The sequence below is a fragment of the Juglans regia genome, chromosome 5 (genome assembly GCF_001411555.2).
Source record: "Juglans regia cultivar Chandler chromosome 5, Walnut 2.0, whole genome shotgun sequence".
Lineage (NCBI taxonomy): Eukaryota > Viridiplantae > Streptophyta > Magnoliopsida > Fagales > Juglandaceae > Juglans > Juglans regia.
This window is the reverse complement of record NC_049905.1, coordinates 15,845,808-15,861,746: the sequence shown is the minus strand read 5'-3', so window position 1 is coordinate 15,861,746 and position 15,939 is coordinate 15,845,808. Positions and strand designations below refer to the sequence as shown.

At 35.7% G+C, this 15,939-nt stretch overlaps 2 protein-coding genes across 2 annotated transcripts; one reads left to right on the top strand and one right to left on the bottom strand.

Moving 5' to 3' along the window:
* Positions 1-324: 324 nt before the first annotated feature.
* On the bottom strand, positions 325-1,236 carry LOC108997798. The gene is made up of 2 exons (XM_035690066.1): positions 1,105-1,236; positions 325-930 (listed from the first exon to the last, which is right to left on the bottom strand). The coding sequence occupies exons 1-2, from the start codon at positions 1,234-1,236 to the stop codon at positions 325-327; spliced, it is 738 nt and encodes a 245-aa protein (XP_035545959.1).
* Positions 1,237-5,840: 4,604 nt separating this feature from the next.
* LOC108997831 (protein FAF-like, chloroplastic) lies at positions 5,841-8,352 on the top strand. The gene has a single exon (XM_018974219.2). It carries the CDS (start codon positions 6,274-6,276, stop codon positions 7,822-7,824), a length of 1,551 nt encoding a protein of 516 aa, XP_018829764.2. The 5' UTR covers positions 5,841-6,273; the 3' UTR covers positions 7,825-8,352.
* Positions 8,353-15,939: the final 7,587 nt, after the last annotated feature.

Here is a 15,939-nt window from a genome sequence, read left to right as displayed (position 1 = left end):
CGATTTAGAATCCTCTCCAACATGCCTACATATATGGTTGGGCGATAAGGACTTGTTATTATAACGTGTTGTGAGCTGCATAACTTTATTAAAACAGTCACCCCCGATGACTGGATATTTCAGACGTGGAGTACGAGGCATCAACCAGTTTTTGAGCCTGTAGTTGGTGACAGGGCATCCTCATCTGATAATGTAGACTTGACGACTGAAGCCCAAAACAGTATAGCTGCGATTAGAGATAAGATTGTCATTTCTAGGTGGGAAGTAAGGGGTGATCATTGATGGTGTTATTTTAAAAAAAAAAAAAATACCTCCTTGTATTCATTAACAACTTGTATCAGTATCCATATACAATTTATCTATGAGTAATTGATTAGTAATCAAATCAGGACCCTCTTCTACCCAATACATGTCACACTCCCCATGTAAAGCCAATTTTGCCAATTGGTGAGCAACCTCATTGCCCTCTCGATGCACAAAGCCGGTTTCCCATCTGTCAAACATTCCCAACTTCTGCTGCAATCCTTCCACCAGGTGACCCCAACATGAATCATTCTTCTCCTCTTTGCTCACAGCCTCAGTTACACCTTTAGCATCCCCTTCAAAGATGACAGTACCTAGTCCCAGCTCTTCACAGAGGACCATAGCTTCCCAAAGAGCATAACATTCAACAACAAAAGCAACACTATTGAACACTCTTATAGCAGAACAAGCAGCAACAAGCTCCCCTCTATCGTCTCTGATAACCACCCTAATACCCAACTTCTTTGAAGAGACATCAATTGCAGCATCAAAATTAGCTTTTAGTTTTGAGCCAATTGGCTTCTTCCATTCCTTACCTCCAACTACCCCCCTCTTGACACACTGGTTTATTGCACCTTCCTTCCTCCCTGTTGCCAACTTAAACTCCTCCCATCCTGACAAAGACACCTGCAAAACACTAGCAGGATCCAAGAATTTTTTATCAAAAACATACTTATTTCTTCTATACCAAATATTCCTCATGATTATAACCACTATCTCTAGGTATTCAGTTGACAGCTTGCTGTTCATTTCCTCCTAAAGTTGAAAAAAACCCTGTATCCCCACCCTCCACTTATGTACTGGGTTACCCTTCTCTGCCCAAACATCAGTAGCAGCAGGGCATTCCCAGATAGCATGCATTGTAGTTTCATCTTCATTTAAACAAAAAGGGCACTTAGCATCCTTAACCACCCTTCTCTGGAATAGATTCATTTTAGTTGGCAAAATGTTGTTTGCAAATTTTCAGAGAAAGTGTTTCACTGTCCCTGGGACACCAAGCTTCCAAATCTACTTCCACATAGGAGAATCCCTACCACCTTCTGATGTTTCCCCCTTCTCTTGCCTCCTTGCCATCTGCAGCATATGATAAGCACTCATAACTGAGTATTTACCATTGATGGTATTATTTAATAATTACGCATGTATTTAATACGGATATTTTATTATTGGAGGAGGAGGAGGAGGTGGAGGAAGAATATTGTGTTCACATCTATTCCTTCATTGATCGGGCGGTTTTAACAGCATTTAGTGGTGCGGCTTCAACGGTTTTATGCAATTTATAATTATTTATGGGTCCTATCAGTATAAATACTTAAAAAATAGTGTAAGAAATGTGAATTTTGATCTAATTATTATAGTAAAATAATTGGTAAATATATTTTGCTTGATGGAAATCTTTTTTTTCTATCTATTTTCATATTATTTAAAGATTAGTACATGTGATGTTATGCCAAAAATTGGTTGGTATTTTTAATTTTAAATAAATTAAAATAGATTTCACGATAATGAGTATATTAACACATTAATTTATGTATAGCAAATCTCACAAAAATAATATTAAATATTAAAATAAAATCATTCATCATCTGCATCACACATTTTTTTGTTTATTTTTTTTTAATAAGTGTTTGGTGTAGTAATAATAAGTAGCAAAATTATTATAAAATATTAGAAATGACTCTATAAAATATTTGATAAAAGGATTATATTTTAGCATAATATTTTTTTAAATAAGATTGTATTTTTTTTTTCCAAATATTTCTAACGACTCAACATATAAAAGAAAAATAATTACACATTTTACGGTTAATAGAGAGAGAGAAAAAAAACCTACCCAGGAAAACGCCGAAGTAACTTTATCAAATCAGAAATCACTGTTCATGTACGGACTTTACGAGTTTCAGTAAGGACTAGGAGAGAATATAATAAAATAATATAATTAATTGTGGGAGCAACAATTATAAATATTTAAAAAAAATCAAATTAATCTCATATTATCTTTATAAATATATATATTTTATCTTATCTTATCTTATCTATATTTAATATATCTTAACATTATTTATATATATTTAAAAAAATCTCATTTCATCTCATCTCATTAAATAAATTAATCAAAAATATCTAATTCAGCGAACTATACCAGCGTACTTTTCAGTTGCTCCTGTCCTAGTATATTGAGAGATGCAAATTAGGGGTCGCTGAATAAAGGCGTGACGCAATGGATCCTCAGTCGCAGAATGTGATACTTTCTGAATATTATATTATATTTTGGTGGATCGTCATTGTCTCTGTTCATGATGGCCGATGGGTGTGTGAATCTGTGATTGCCACCCTTCCAAGCTTGCTGACGTCAACCGATTCCTTTGCTTCCTCCTTAAGCCATGCATTTTCACTCACTCAGTATCACTTCTTATTAAGGGTGTAAATTTAAGTAGAAACTGAAAAATCAGTCCGGATCATATCAGTTGGATCAATTTTATATAGCTATGTTAATATATAAGTTTTAACTAATACTAATTTTTTTACTAAAATAGATTTTTTACTAAAACAGATTTTTTTAGTAATGCATATTTTTATAGTAGGAACAAATTTTTAAAACAGATTTTTTGAAGCATTTTTTTTTTTTATTAACAGATTTTTATTTTTTATTGACAAACTAACATTTTAAAAAATCGAAAAACCGGATCGGATAGGATCAGAAACCGATAAAATCGGATATACCGGTTTAATAGGGTAACTGATGCGTAATCGGTTTTAGAAAATACAAAACCAGTACATACCAGTTCAGTCCTAAATTTTGTCCATAACCAGACCGGACCGGACCGGTTACACCTCTACTTTTTACCGTACTCCCCTCGTCTTGTTGAACTTAGTTTCCCATTTCGTACAATTTTTTCTTACTAGCTATGAAGTCTGATTTCCTCTCTTTATTTTTATCAGTTTTGTTACAGGTACCTGCATACTATTTGCGGAATCGGCTTCAACCGATATTATTAAAAAAAAAAAACTCGATTTCAGACAAATCAAAATGCTCTCACCAGTGCCAAAATTGTATTTCCATCCACGAGTGACGAAAGTGAAATCGCCATCGTCCGGTCGAACCAACCCCAATGGGCACCTCTTTGACCAGAGACCCACCTTTCGTTTTATTAGCTCTCATTGTTCAATTTTGCCCCTTTTCTCTTTCGTTCTTTGTCTTTGATGATTCTGAGAGATGGCTATGGAGTTCACGAGTACGCGAGGGTACCCCTCCCGGTTGAAAGTATCATTTTTGTTTTATTATTTAGGACAGACCTTCCTATAGTTTCAACTTTCAAGGTTGTTTAAGAGGCTAATCTTGCCAAATTCTTTAATAGTGTTAGCGAGATAAATGATATTTGCAAATTTAGAAGGTATAAGTTTCGTTTATTTATTTCAAAATAAATGAATAAATCTAAAATACAAATGAAAAATAAACCACACTCATCTTATTTTGATCATACTAAGTAGTATGTGACACATTTATCACAATTAAAGAAGAATGTAATAAATTATCATTTAATGGTGATAAATATGCTACATGTGAGATAAAAGTGATATGATATCATGATATATAAAATTTTTCTATTAGATATTGTGACACCATATAATGCATTTATATCTCTACCAATTATTAAAAATTATTTAAAATAAATAATTATATCGATTCTTGATCCACTTTTCTAAACTTCTCATACAAACACTTCTTGAAGCTTACTGCTCGGGTTTCGGTTGATACCCCAATTATAGTCACTCATTAATGTGACCATGATCAAACGCCAACTCCCGAAACGCATTAATAAAGTTTTAGATAATTATTATATGTATCAAAATAAAATCAAATTAATTTTTATATTTCTAATTAGGAGTGTGCACCCGGATCAATTTTTTTTTTTTTTGTCCAGTCTGAAATTCAAAAATTCATATGAATCCAGCAGTTATCCAACCGGATTGGACCTGGTGGATAAAATATTTTTTTATCTGTCCGAAACCGGTTACGAATTCAATTATTTAACTGGTTATCCATCATCAGATGGTTTTTATTTAAACAAAATTTTTGTTTCAAAATAACGTCGTTTTTAAAATTAGAGTTAAAAAAATTAAAATTAAAAAAAATTAAAATCAGATATCGGTTACTATCCAAATATCTAATTTTAAAACTGAATACGCGCTCAAATTGTAATCGGTTTTACCGGAATAAATATGTTTTAAAAGTCCAGAATCCGGAGACAATATCCGGCTGCACACCCCTATTTCGGATGAAAAATTCTATTCTTAAGCCTCATACACCACACACCAACATTTTTATGATTTCTTTAATTTTATTCTCTTACTAAATGTGTGGTATATAGATTATGAGTAGAATAATTCAATTATTTTAAGAATAATAAAACCAAAAATAATTTTAAAAAAAATTTTAAAAAATAAAAAAATTTTAGTGTATGGTATATGAACTTATGAATAACAATGCTCATTTCGGATTCACATTGGCAATCCACCTAAATGTTTGCTTGACAGCTTGAGGACCTGTAAAGTGAAGGAAATTAAAAATCTGCAGTCGTCAATATCTTTTGATGCAAGAGAGCAGCTTTTTTAGGCTCCAAAGTGATGCCACTGAATTAAATGTGGGCGGTAATCTTTGAGTGGGAATAACCCGAGTGCGGCGCCAGTCCATCGAAAGATGTTTATTTGGCACATTACACATCAGAGATATACATGAGTTAAAAATTACTTAAATTAAAATATTTTACGAAATTTTAGAAAATGAATAAAATTAAATTAAATAAAAAGTTAAATATTTAAAATTATAAAATATTTATATTTATAATATTTAAATATTTAAATTACATGAAATGAAATAAAATGAAAGCATCTCTCTATCTAAATTAGACCTTATGAAGGCATTTTGTCTTATTTTCTTCTTGTTTTTAGTCCATAGAAGAAGGATAACTCTCCAAAAAATTGTCGATGCACAAGACATTTAAATGAATAGATTATTAGAAAATAACTTATAAAAGTAAAATTGCTTTATAGAAAAACTCTTAATTTAAAATATAATTATAAAAATTTATAAAAAAGAATTGTACGTACATCATTATTTGAAAAATGTCTTTCCCGTTATTAATGAGTGTGCATTGTTTTAAAAGACAAATATTCAATTAAGGGTGGCTCTACAGTCACCGCCCTTAACAGTAAATTGCTGTTAGTTATATGATTTTTTTTTTTATGTTTGATTTTTCATACATGTATTTTTTAACATTTTTAATAAAAAAAAATTATAATATTATTAAAAAATACTTACTTAATTACTAAGTAAAAAAACTTAAAACTTAAAAATAAAAAATTACAGTAATAGAATTGAACGGTAAGAGTAATATTTTTCTTCAATTAATTACAATTATGAACAGTAACCCATGCATTGAATGTGTGCATTTTTTGATCGAGTTCATTTGGAATTTGGCCTGATTATAAAACCAGATGGAAATTTGAAATTCTCATCAAGCAAGCAAAGGGGAAAAGAGCATAGGCGAACTAAAATGAGTACCTCTCAAAATACAACACCTATGATGTTTTTATCATCCTCTTTTTCTTACAAGGGAAAGATATGCTAGAAAGTATGAACCATTGAGAGAGTGCCTTTTGATCGTTGTTGTCGTAGGCGGGTCCCAATGGACATGGTTCCAATAGGCTTTTCGGCTGCCTACAAATACCCACATGCCACTCTTCTTTCTTTGACATCGGCCTATCAGCCTCCACAGCCACTCCCTCAAAACATCATATTCACCATCATCATCCTCGTCAACATCGTCACCCTCCTCTCCCCGTATCCCTTGCAGCTCGCACTCAGCTACTAGTCAGCTTTACCGCCCTCTGCTTTCGTTTCTCTGAATTTTTCTCACTTATATACAGCCCAAGTGCTTTTCCTTCTCCTTTAACTAATTTCTGGAGATGTCAACTCCTTTGAGCAAGAGCCTCTGCTTGTCTTCGACTCTCTCGATCAACAAAGAGGCTAAGAGTATGGAAAAACAGGGCATCGTCACCATTCTCCGGTCAGACTGTGAAAGAACCAAAGCTGCTTCTCTCCGAAGAACCCTATCCGCAGATATGTCCTCCAAGAAATGGCTGGTTCAAAATGGGTTCTCTCAGGCCATGAAAAAGACCGCATCCTCTGAACAACTTTTGGTGTCTTTAGCAGATTCATCTTCCTCGTCAGGAGAAGAGGACTGTGAAGAAAGGAAGGAACAGCTCGAAGGGAAGGAGCAGAAGGAAGAGCTTGAGAAACCGGGACAATTCAATATATGGAGCTCGATTGTATCTCAAACGGACAACCAGGACACACCAAAAGTACTTCCGCCGCCTTATACTCACCCTCTTGCGAAGAGATCAGCGAGCTCTTTGAGCGGAAAGAGTCTCGAAATATGCACGGAAAGTCTCGGATCGGAGACTGGCTCCGACGGTTTCTCATCAGACCCATCATCGGAGACGGAGGACGTGGAAGAGGAAAAGGAGGATGAGGAAGAAGAAGAACAACAACAAGAAGAAGATCTGAAGGTGTTCTCTCAAGCTTTTGATCATGGAGAGGAATTGAGGGTGGCAAAATACCATTATGCTTCTACTGATCAGAAATCAAAGCCGAAATCGTTCCCTCCACCTCTTCCTTCTCTCTCTCGTAAAGATGGGGCGTCTCTCCTCATGCAGACTCGTCGAGACAACGGACGATTAGTCCTTGAAGCTGTGACCGTGCCTTCGCAAAACCAGTTCCACGCTGAACGGCAAGATGGCCGCCTTGTCCTAACTTTCCTCACTAGTCCCTCGAGTGAAGATGCCAAAGATGAAAAATCGGTCGAGGGCGATCGACAACAGGAGGAAGAAGAAGAAGAAGAAGAAGAAGAAGAGAAAGTTAACAAAGAAGTGTTTGAAGATAAATTCGAGGACTTTGAGGAAGTTTCTGAAGACGACGAAGGAGGACACGTGGAGAACGAGCCGGAAGGTGAAGAAGTTGAGAGTTTCGATGATGAAAATGTACCCAAAGGAATGGAAATAGTGATCATCGAGAAAGAGCCAAAGTTGTCAAGTAGGGCGATAAACGTCCATAGATTAGCTCTAACAGTGAACAAGCCGATTAGAATAGCAGATATGATGAATCCTTCAGTGACGAAATCTCTTCTACCACACCCGCTCGTGGCTCGGCTCATGCCCTTATCACCACATGACGCAGCATCCTCAACTGCTGCTGCAGCAGTAGCTTCTTTCAATTCTTACGAGTACTACTGGTGGGCCGAGCCTACTGGGAACCCAATTACTCAGCAATTACCAACAGCCTTCCAAAGCAATGGAAACAAACCCATTATCTCTAAGATTCCAATGCCAAATGAGCAGCGAGAGCTCTTTGTTCTGAGAGGAAACAGAGGAGATTACTCGGGTCCTTTGGTAAAAGGCTGCAAGAAGCCTAGAAGATCTCTTCTGTTGTGGGAGCCCAATTGGATTGCCACCTCCTGATCCATACATACATCCTTGATCCTTTTACCCTCTGCATATTAATTTCTTCTGCATTAGTACTTGTTATTAATATTATTGTGTGCCTTTTCCGCCAGTCTTTGTTTACCCAACTTCCAGTCTTTCAGGGGCTGTATAGCCAATAAAAGAAAAGGAACAAGAGAACTAAAAGACCAAAAAAGAGAGATACATAGAGACGTCTTGGGAGTCTGAAAATTTCATGATCGATCGGCATCGAGATCTATCCCCTGTTACCTGCAGCCGAAGCTGAGATCTTAGCATAATCATCTTTGACTTGGTGGACTTGTCTTGTCTGCGGTCTCTGCATTATGTTGGGCTGCTTTCCATTTAACTTTCCTTGCTTTTTGTAATTCCTAGCCAATGGAATTTCAGTACGAGTCATGTTTTTGTCCTAATTGGTCCTTATTTTGGAAACACCATGATCCGGTACCCCTGGTATCTGCTGCTTCTGTACCGCCTAAGATTCCGAGTGTTGTGGATAATGATATTTCTCATGCAGTAATGAAATAAACATGTGTATAAGAATATCACTCTTTTTATTATCGGCTCTTTTTTTTTTTTTTTTTTTTTTTTATGACAACTCCTTCGTCTTCCCGCAGGAAGAAGGACCAGAGGAGGCGGGATGACCCCAACGGGGCCACTAAGTCTCATATTTCTTAAGTATGACGATTGTATTATCTTGACCTCCTGTATAAATCTTGGCTTAGGAGGTCAAAACAATTCAAAATATAACTCTAATGAGTTTAATTTCCTTTTGTATTTATAAATTTTAATTATATTATAATTTGGGTCCAAAAATAATTTTTTAGACCCAATGGGTTGGCCTAGGCAATGGGCAGGGCGGGGGGAAAATGGCAGGGCGGATGGCAATTTTCCCCCCGCCCCACCTCTTGGGTAGGGCTGCAACCCGAGCAACCTGTTCAACATTTGAGCCCGATTCGATCCGACCCATGTTTCTGAGTGTGTTAGACTGACCCGACCCAAAGATTCAACCCGTCTTGTTGTTGTTTGTTAGTTTTTTTTTTCCTTGTCGGGTACACGCCCAAGCCAACGAGAACTAGTTGTTAAACCCTACAACACCACCTCTTCGTGCTAGTGATTCCCGTCGGGTTTTGTGGAATACTTCACCCAGAGTTGCGAAGGAAAGCAACGGAGAAAAGCAACAAAGAGAGAGAGATTGAGAAGGACCGGCGGGGTGGAGATCTGCTGCAAAGCTTCACGATTTCGACGGCACATGGGATCTTCTACCAGAACATCCCTCTACTTTCTTACCCAATTGTTGAGTGTTGTACATAGCCCAGATCCCCTTATTCTGGAATCGTGTCAACAACTTCTTCGCCTAGATCTAAAGCTCTAGCCAAGGTTTCGTACTCTTCATGCCGGTGATTCGGCACTTATTCAAACGGTTGGAGTCCGCAAAATGAGAGAAAGTTGAAATCATGGACGAAGAGAATCAAAGAGAGTGGCAAAGGAAATATTGTGTGCCGTCGAAATCGCGAAGGGGAACAGAGGCGATGGTGAATGGTATCATGAGGAAGAGAAGTGGCTAGGGTTTCATTTGTAGAAGATAAAAATGTAGGTTTGAGTTTTTAAAGAGGTGGGTCACCGGGTTGTACGGGTCGAACCCGAACATTAGTTAAAATCGATTTGTCGGGTCGGGTCAGGTCGAGTTTCACGGACGGGCTGTGTCAATCGGTTTCTTGCACAGGCCTACTCTCAGGGGCAGGGTGCTGGGGGAAAAAGCCCCTTCCCCGCACCATGCGACCCTTCCCACCCCGCACCATGCGAGTAGCACCTCTAATCACTGCAATAAATTCTGCTTTTTAGAATAAAATCATTTAGGGAGGAAAAGAATCCGTATTTAATCAGGGGTAACATGTGACACGATCCATCAATTTAATACAAACACAAAATGAACTTAGCCGATTCAGGTTTGATATAAATGGATGTGGGTAAAAAACAGATTGATCCGTTAAGACACGATTAATAAACGAGTCAATAATGGGTCAACCCGCTTAACCTGAAATCAACCAGCAATATCCCGTTTCAACTTTATTTCAAAATTACAATTTTATTACTGTTGACTTGTATTATTGATATTTTTTAATATGCTTATGTTTTTATTGTTGGGATTGAAATTCTAAACCTATGCTTAAATTTGTAATTGTTGGGTATTTAATATTGGTTTTATTATAGGTTAAACAGTTTGAATAGTGAGATGAGATGATTTTAGATGAAAGTCGAATTAAATATTGTTAGAATATTATTTTTTAATATTATTATTATTTTAAGATTTGAAAAAGTTGAATTGTTAATTATATTTTGTGTGAAAATTTAAAAAAATTGTAATGATGAGATGAGATGAGACACTTTCACTATCCAAACGGGGTCATTTGAAAAATATTGATATTTTTTGTTAGTATGTAGTCCGATTGTTTTGTGAAGATATTGTGACTACTAATAAATATAGATTTTAATTTTTTTGTGAAATTATGTTATTAGGTCAAATTGGTTATACATATTAGTTCAACCTATTTACATTAAACGAGTTGAAATGAATCATGTAGTGTTGACTAATTTTTAATTAATTATTAAAATAGTCAAAATAGGTGACACTCGGGCTTAACACGTTTTCAATGTAGTTTCGCTCCAAAACCGATATCGCACCGAAGGCTTTTGGAGAGGCTCAGAACCGGCCGAACTGGCCAATTAGGGGGGAGAAAACCGACAGCCTTAGTGTCAGCATGAGTCAGTGCAGTTCGTCGATCTACCTTCAGTATCCCTATAAAGGAGGAGGGGAGCAGCGAGTTGTGCCATTGGTGGCAAGAAGCAGACCTATAGAGGGAAGAAGAAGACGAGGGAAGTAGAAGAATGGGGGTTTATTAATCCCAGGTAGAAATGGCGTTGTCTCACCTTTTTCTTTTTTATTATTTATAAAAGTCATAACCAAAACGACTCTGTTTCACCTACTTAAGTGAAACAACATCTTTTTATTTACGTATAATATAAAATATAATATATATATATATATATAGTCGACTGGTTCAACAGTTTGGGTTTGGTTCAGACCGAAATCGAACCGGCCAGTGTTGGTTTTCTTAATTTTATACTATCGGATGATCGGTTCTCTAACGGTTTTGGCTAGGTTTAGACTCCGACGGTTGGTTCTAGTTTACGACGGTCAGTCTCGTCGATTTCTATACAACTCTAAGTGACCCATTATCTGAAAATTAAATGGGTCATGTTAGGATTTAAAGGTTTGATCCATTTAGTTTAATGGGTCGTGTTAAAATTGGTTCATATAATTGAATGTCCATGATTTAACATGACGTAACACAACCTTAAAGTCCATTTTAGAATGAATATGAAACTTGATCGTGTTTTCTTATGTTTGATCGATGATATCATTGGAAGGTGTAAATTATGTTCAAACGTAGGCAAATGTTCGCAGTTAAAAACTTCATTCGAACCAAAATAGCTGAACGTCCAATATTGTTTCAACATATGTTAAGCCTAAGTTTTGTGCAAGAGGGCATCAAAGGGTTTGTTAAAAAAATGGGTGCCATTGTCACTTATGATAGCTTTAGGCATGCCAAAGAGAAAATGTTTTCTTTTAAAAACTTAAGCACAATCTGATGGTCATTTGTTTTGCAAGGAATGACTTCAATCCATTTAAACATGTAATCAACATCAACTAAAATAAATAAATGACCAAAAGAAGAAGACAATGGTCTCATAAAGTCAATGCCCCAATAATCAAAGACTTCAAGCCCCAAAATAGGTTTTAGAGACATCATATTTCGCTTAGTTATTCTACCTAATTTTTGACAAGGTTCACAAGATTTACATAAACTATAAGCATTCTTAAACATGTTTGGCCAAGATTTATAGAAACTATAAGCGTCCTTAAACATTTTAGCCACAGTCTTATGAAAAGAAAAGTGTCCACCACATGCTTCAGTATGACAAGCAACAAGAACAACAAATATTTTAGCATTTGGGACACACTTTCAAATAATTTGATCTGAGCAGTATTTAAATAAATAAGGGTCATCGTAGAAGAAATACTTATCATCAAATTTGAATCGTTTACATCTTGAGTAGTCCAATGTGGTGGAGTCTGACCTGTCACTATGAAGTTCACAACGTTAGCATACCATGGTAAAGTATCAATAGATAGGAGCTGGTCATCAGGGAAAGAATCAGATATGGAGGAAGAGGGTTCAATTTTTGTGAATTGAAGTCGGAAGACATGATTAGCAACCACATTCTCTACACCCTTTTTGTCCTTAACAGTGATGTCAAACTCTTGAAGGAGAAGGATCCATCGGATGAGATGTGGTTTACCATCCTTCTTTGTCAAGAGGTATTTCAAATATGCATGGTCGGTGAAAATTACCACAGGAGAGCCAAGAATGTAAATCTGAAATTTGTCCATGGCAAAGACAAGAACAACAAATTCCTTTTCAGTGGTGGAATAATTCTTTTAAGCTTCATTTAAAGTTGAGTTAATTATACTTTACTTTTTCGAACTTTCACTCAATTCACAATGTGCCTCCGAAACTACTGATTGCATCAAATTGGGTCATCGAACTTTCAAAACTTTCCAATCCCCCCTTCCGTCTGCCAGCAGCATTAAATCTAACGAAAATTCACTGCATGTGCTGCTCATGTGCATAATATTCACTGCAAAGATGTAATTTTCATCAATTTATTATCATTGACCATATAAAATGTAAAATAATACATGCTATCAATTCATAATAAATCATAAATCATTAAATAATATTTTTTATTAATTTATATATGGTTAATGAATATCAAATAATTTCATTCTGTACATAAATTATTCATATTTGCTAGCAATTTAGATATAAAATAATTTTATATATGGTTAATGATTAATGATTTATTATTAATTGATAGCATATATTATTTTATATTTTATATGGTCAATGATAATAAATTAGATGAAAATTACATTTTTGCAGTGAATTTCTGTTAGATTTAACTTTGCTGGTAGATAGAATGGGGGATTGAGAAGTTTTGAAAGTTCGAGTGTCCACTTTGATGCAATTAATAGTTTTGTAGGCACATTGTGAATTGAGTGAAAGTTCAAGAGGCAAAGTGTAATTAACCCTTTAAAGTTTTACTTGCATAATATATGACAAATGAGAGATTATTTCGTCACTGTCCAGGCACAACTCCTATGGCAAAATCACTGGCGTCACACATAAATTCAAAAGGAAGGGACCAACCAGGGGATTGCATGATAGGGGTTGTGGTGAGCAAATGTTTAAGTTGGTCAAAGGCATTTTGATGTTCAGCAGTCCATTTAAAAACAGTATCATCCACGAGTAAAAGACACAAAGGTTTAGAAAGGGAACTAAGACCTTTGATAAATCTCCTATAAAAATCGGCATGACTTAAGAATGACCTAACATCCTTTACTGTTTTAGGTGCAAGAAGCTTAGAAATCAGGTCAATCTTGGCCCTATTAACCTCAATCCCCTAGATGAAATAATATGCCCAATGACTCTATGCCTTTTTGAACCATGAAATGGCATTTCTCCTAATTGAGCAATAAGTTTTTCTCTTCACACCTAGCTAACACAACTTGTAAGTTAGCTAAACAATCATCAAAGGTGCTGCCAAACACAAAAGAAATCATCCATAAATACTTCCAAGATGTTTTCAACCATATCACTGAAAATTCTTAACATGCATTTTTGAAAAGTAGCCGGTGCATTACCTAAACCAAATGTCATTAGTCTAAAAGCAAAGGTACCAAAAGGATAGGTGAAAGTGGTCTTTTCTTAGTTCTCTAAAGCTATTTCAATCTGTTAGTAGTTAGAAAAACCATCTAGAAAACAGTAAAAAGCATGGCAAGCAACTCTTTCCATGATTTGATCAAGAAAAGGCAAAGGAAAATTTTCATTCCTAGTGGCTACATATAGTTTCCTATAATCGATACACATACGCCAATCAGTGATAATTTTCATGGGATCAACTCATCTTGATCATTTTTCATAACTGTCAAACCAGATGTTTTTGGAACCACTAGAGTTGGACTCACCCACTTGCTATCCGAGACAGGGTAGATGATGCCAACATCAAGCAGCTTCAAAACTTCATTTTTAACAACTTCTTTCATGGTAGGATTTTCAATAACCTTTGCATTTCCCTAGAAGTTTTTGCATTTTCTTGTAGGTAGATCCTATGAGTACAAATAAATGAGCTTATACATTTGATGTCTGCTATAGTCCAACCAATAGCTCCTTTATGTTGTTGCAATACTTCAAGTAGCTTCTGTTCCTGCTCCTCACTGAGCAAGGAAGAAACCACTACTGGAAATGTGTTGTTAGGTTCCAGAAAAGCATATTTCAGATCTGTTGGCAATGGTTTGAGGTCCAATTTTGGGGTCTCATCTAAGGAAGGCTTTAAAACTATTGTTGATGGTGGGAGTTGCTCAACGTTTTGCCTCCAAGATGTCCCCTTTTGATTCCCTATGAAATAAACATCACGCTAGTCAGAATTGTTAGAAGCAAATTCACTAACAACCTCTAGCTCAGTTTCTAAATAAGTCTCTTCATAAAAAATTACTTCTAGCAAATTAACTTATTGAACCTCCTCGAAGTCATGTGGTTGCCTGCATCTGCTAAAAATATTTAGCTCGAGTGTCATGTTTTCAAAACTCAATTTTAAAACACCACTTCTACAGTTAACCAAAGTATTGGATGTTGCAAGAAATGGTCTCCCAAGAATTATTGGAGGTTGGAATGAATATGAACTTGTCAAGTGAATATCAAGCACTACAAAGTCTACTGAATAAAAAAATTTATCAACTTGAACCAAGGCATCTTCAACAATACCTCTAGGCATCTTGATGGACCGATCAGTTAATTGTAAAATGATTGAAGTAGGATTCAATTCTCCTAAACCTAGTTGTTCATATATGGTATAAAGAAGCAAATTTACACTCGAACCAAGGTCCAAAAGTGTTTGACCAATTTTTGAGCTACCTATTACACAAGCAATTGTGGGAGACCCTGGATCTTTACACTTTGGTGGAGTATTACTTTGTATAATGGCACTGACTTACTCAGTTAAGAAAGTTTTTTTCTAGACATTTAATTTCCTCTTAAAAGTACACAAGTCTTTTAGGAACTTAGCATATGTAGGAATTTGTTGGATGACATTTAAGACAAGGATGTTGATCCTAACTTGCTTAAAGATTTCTAGGACATCATAATGATGTTTATCTTTATACAAAGGAACAAGTCTTTGAGGGAAAGGAGCTGGAACAAAGCAAGGATCTACCTTTACATCAATCATATTTTCTTCAACGGCAATTTGAATTAGGTTAGAAACCTTACTACCCTTATCTACCTTGTCTACCCTTTGAGCAAGAATGTCTACCATTTGTGGTAGTCAGCCTTGTGAGTGTGCTTCTCATATCTTTTATGGCTTAAGAATTCTAATTATTGATTGTTGCTTGTCCTTGCATGAATTGTTGCAATGTATTGGCCATATGTTGGATAGTTTCTTCAAGTCCTCTTTTCTAAACTAGTGCAGGTTAGTTTGTATATTGAGATGCTCCTTGAAATGTAGTTACTTGAGTTGCATTTTGGTCATTCTTCCAACTAAGATTTGGATGGTTCCTCCAACCTGGATTGTAGGTGTTAGAATAGGGTCCGACAAATGGTTTGGACATCAAATTCAAAGCATTTGATTGATCTAATAGCACTTCTTTAAATGCAGGGATTGTAGAACATTTATTAGTAAAATGCCCTAACTCTTCACAAATTCCACACTTGTCAGGCACTTTAGGAATAACTTGCACCTCATTAACCATTTTCAATTCAATATCATCAATTTTTATGGACACCAGTGTTAGCCTAGCACTCATATCATCATCCTTTTTCAAGTAAAACTTGCCACCACTAGACTCAACATCCTTAGATCTGTCATAAGCATCAGCAATATCCCAAGATTGGGCATTCTCAGCCAAATAATCGAAATATTCGAATGCATCTTCAAGTTCTTTATTGAAAAACTCTTCATTACATGTAGTTTCAACGAATTGGCGCATTTTAG

Bases quoted from the DNA above. Each gene is read 5' to 3' on its own strand.
- LOC108997798 (XM_035690066.1), bottom strand. From the start codon at position 1,236: ATGAATCTATTCCAGAGAAGGGTGGTTAAGGATGCTAAGTGCCCTTTT. The intron at 931-1,104 runs GTACATAAGTGG...AGTGTTTTGCAG, and splicing joins GGGCAGAGAAGGGTAACCCA to GTGTCTTTGTCAGGATGGGA.
- LOC108997831 (XM_018974219.2), top strand. From the start codon at position 6,274: ATGTCAACTCCTTTGAGCAAGAGCCTCTGCTTGTCTTCGACTCTCTCG.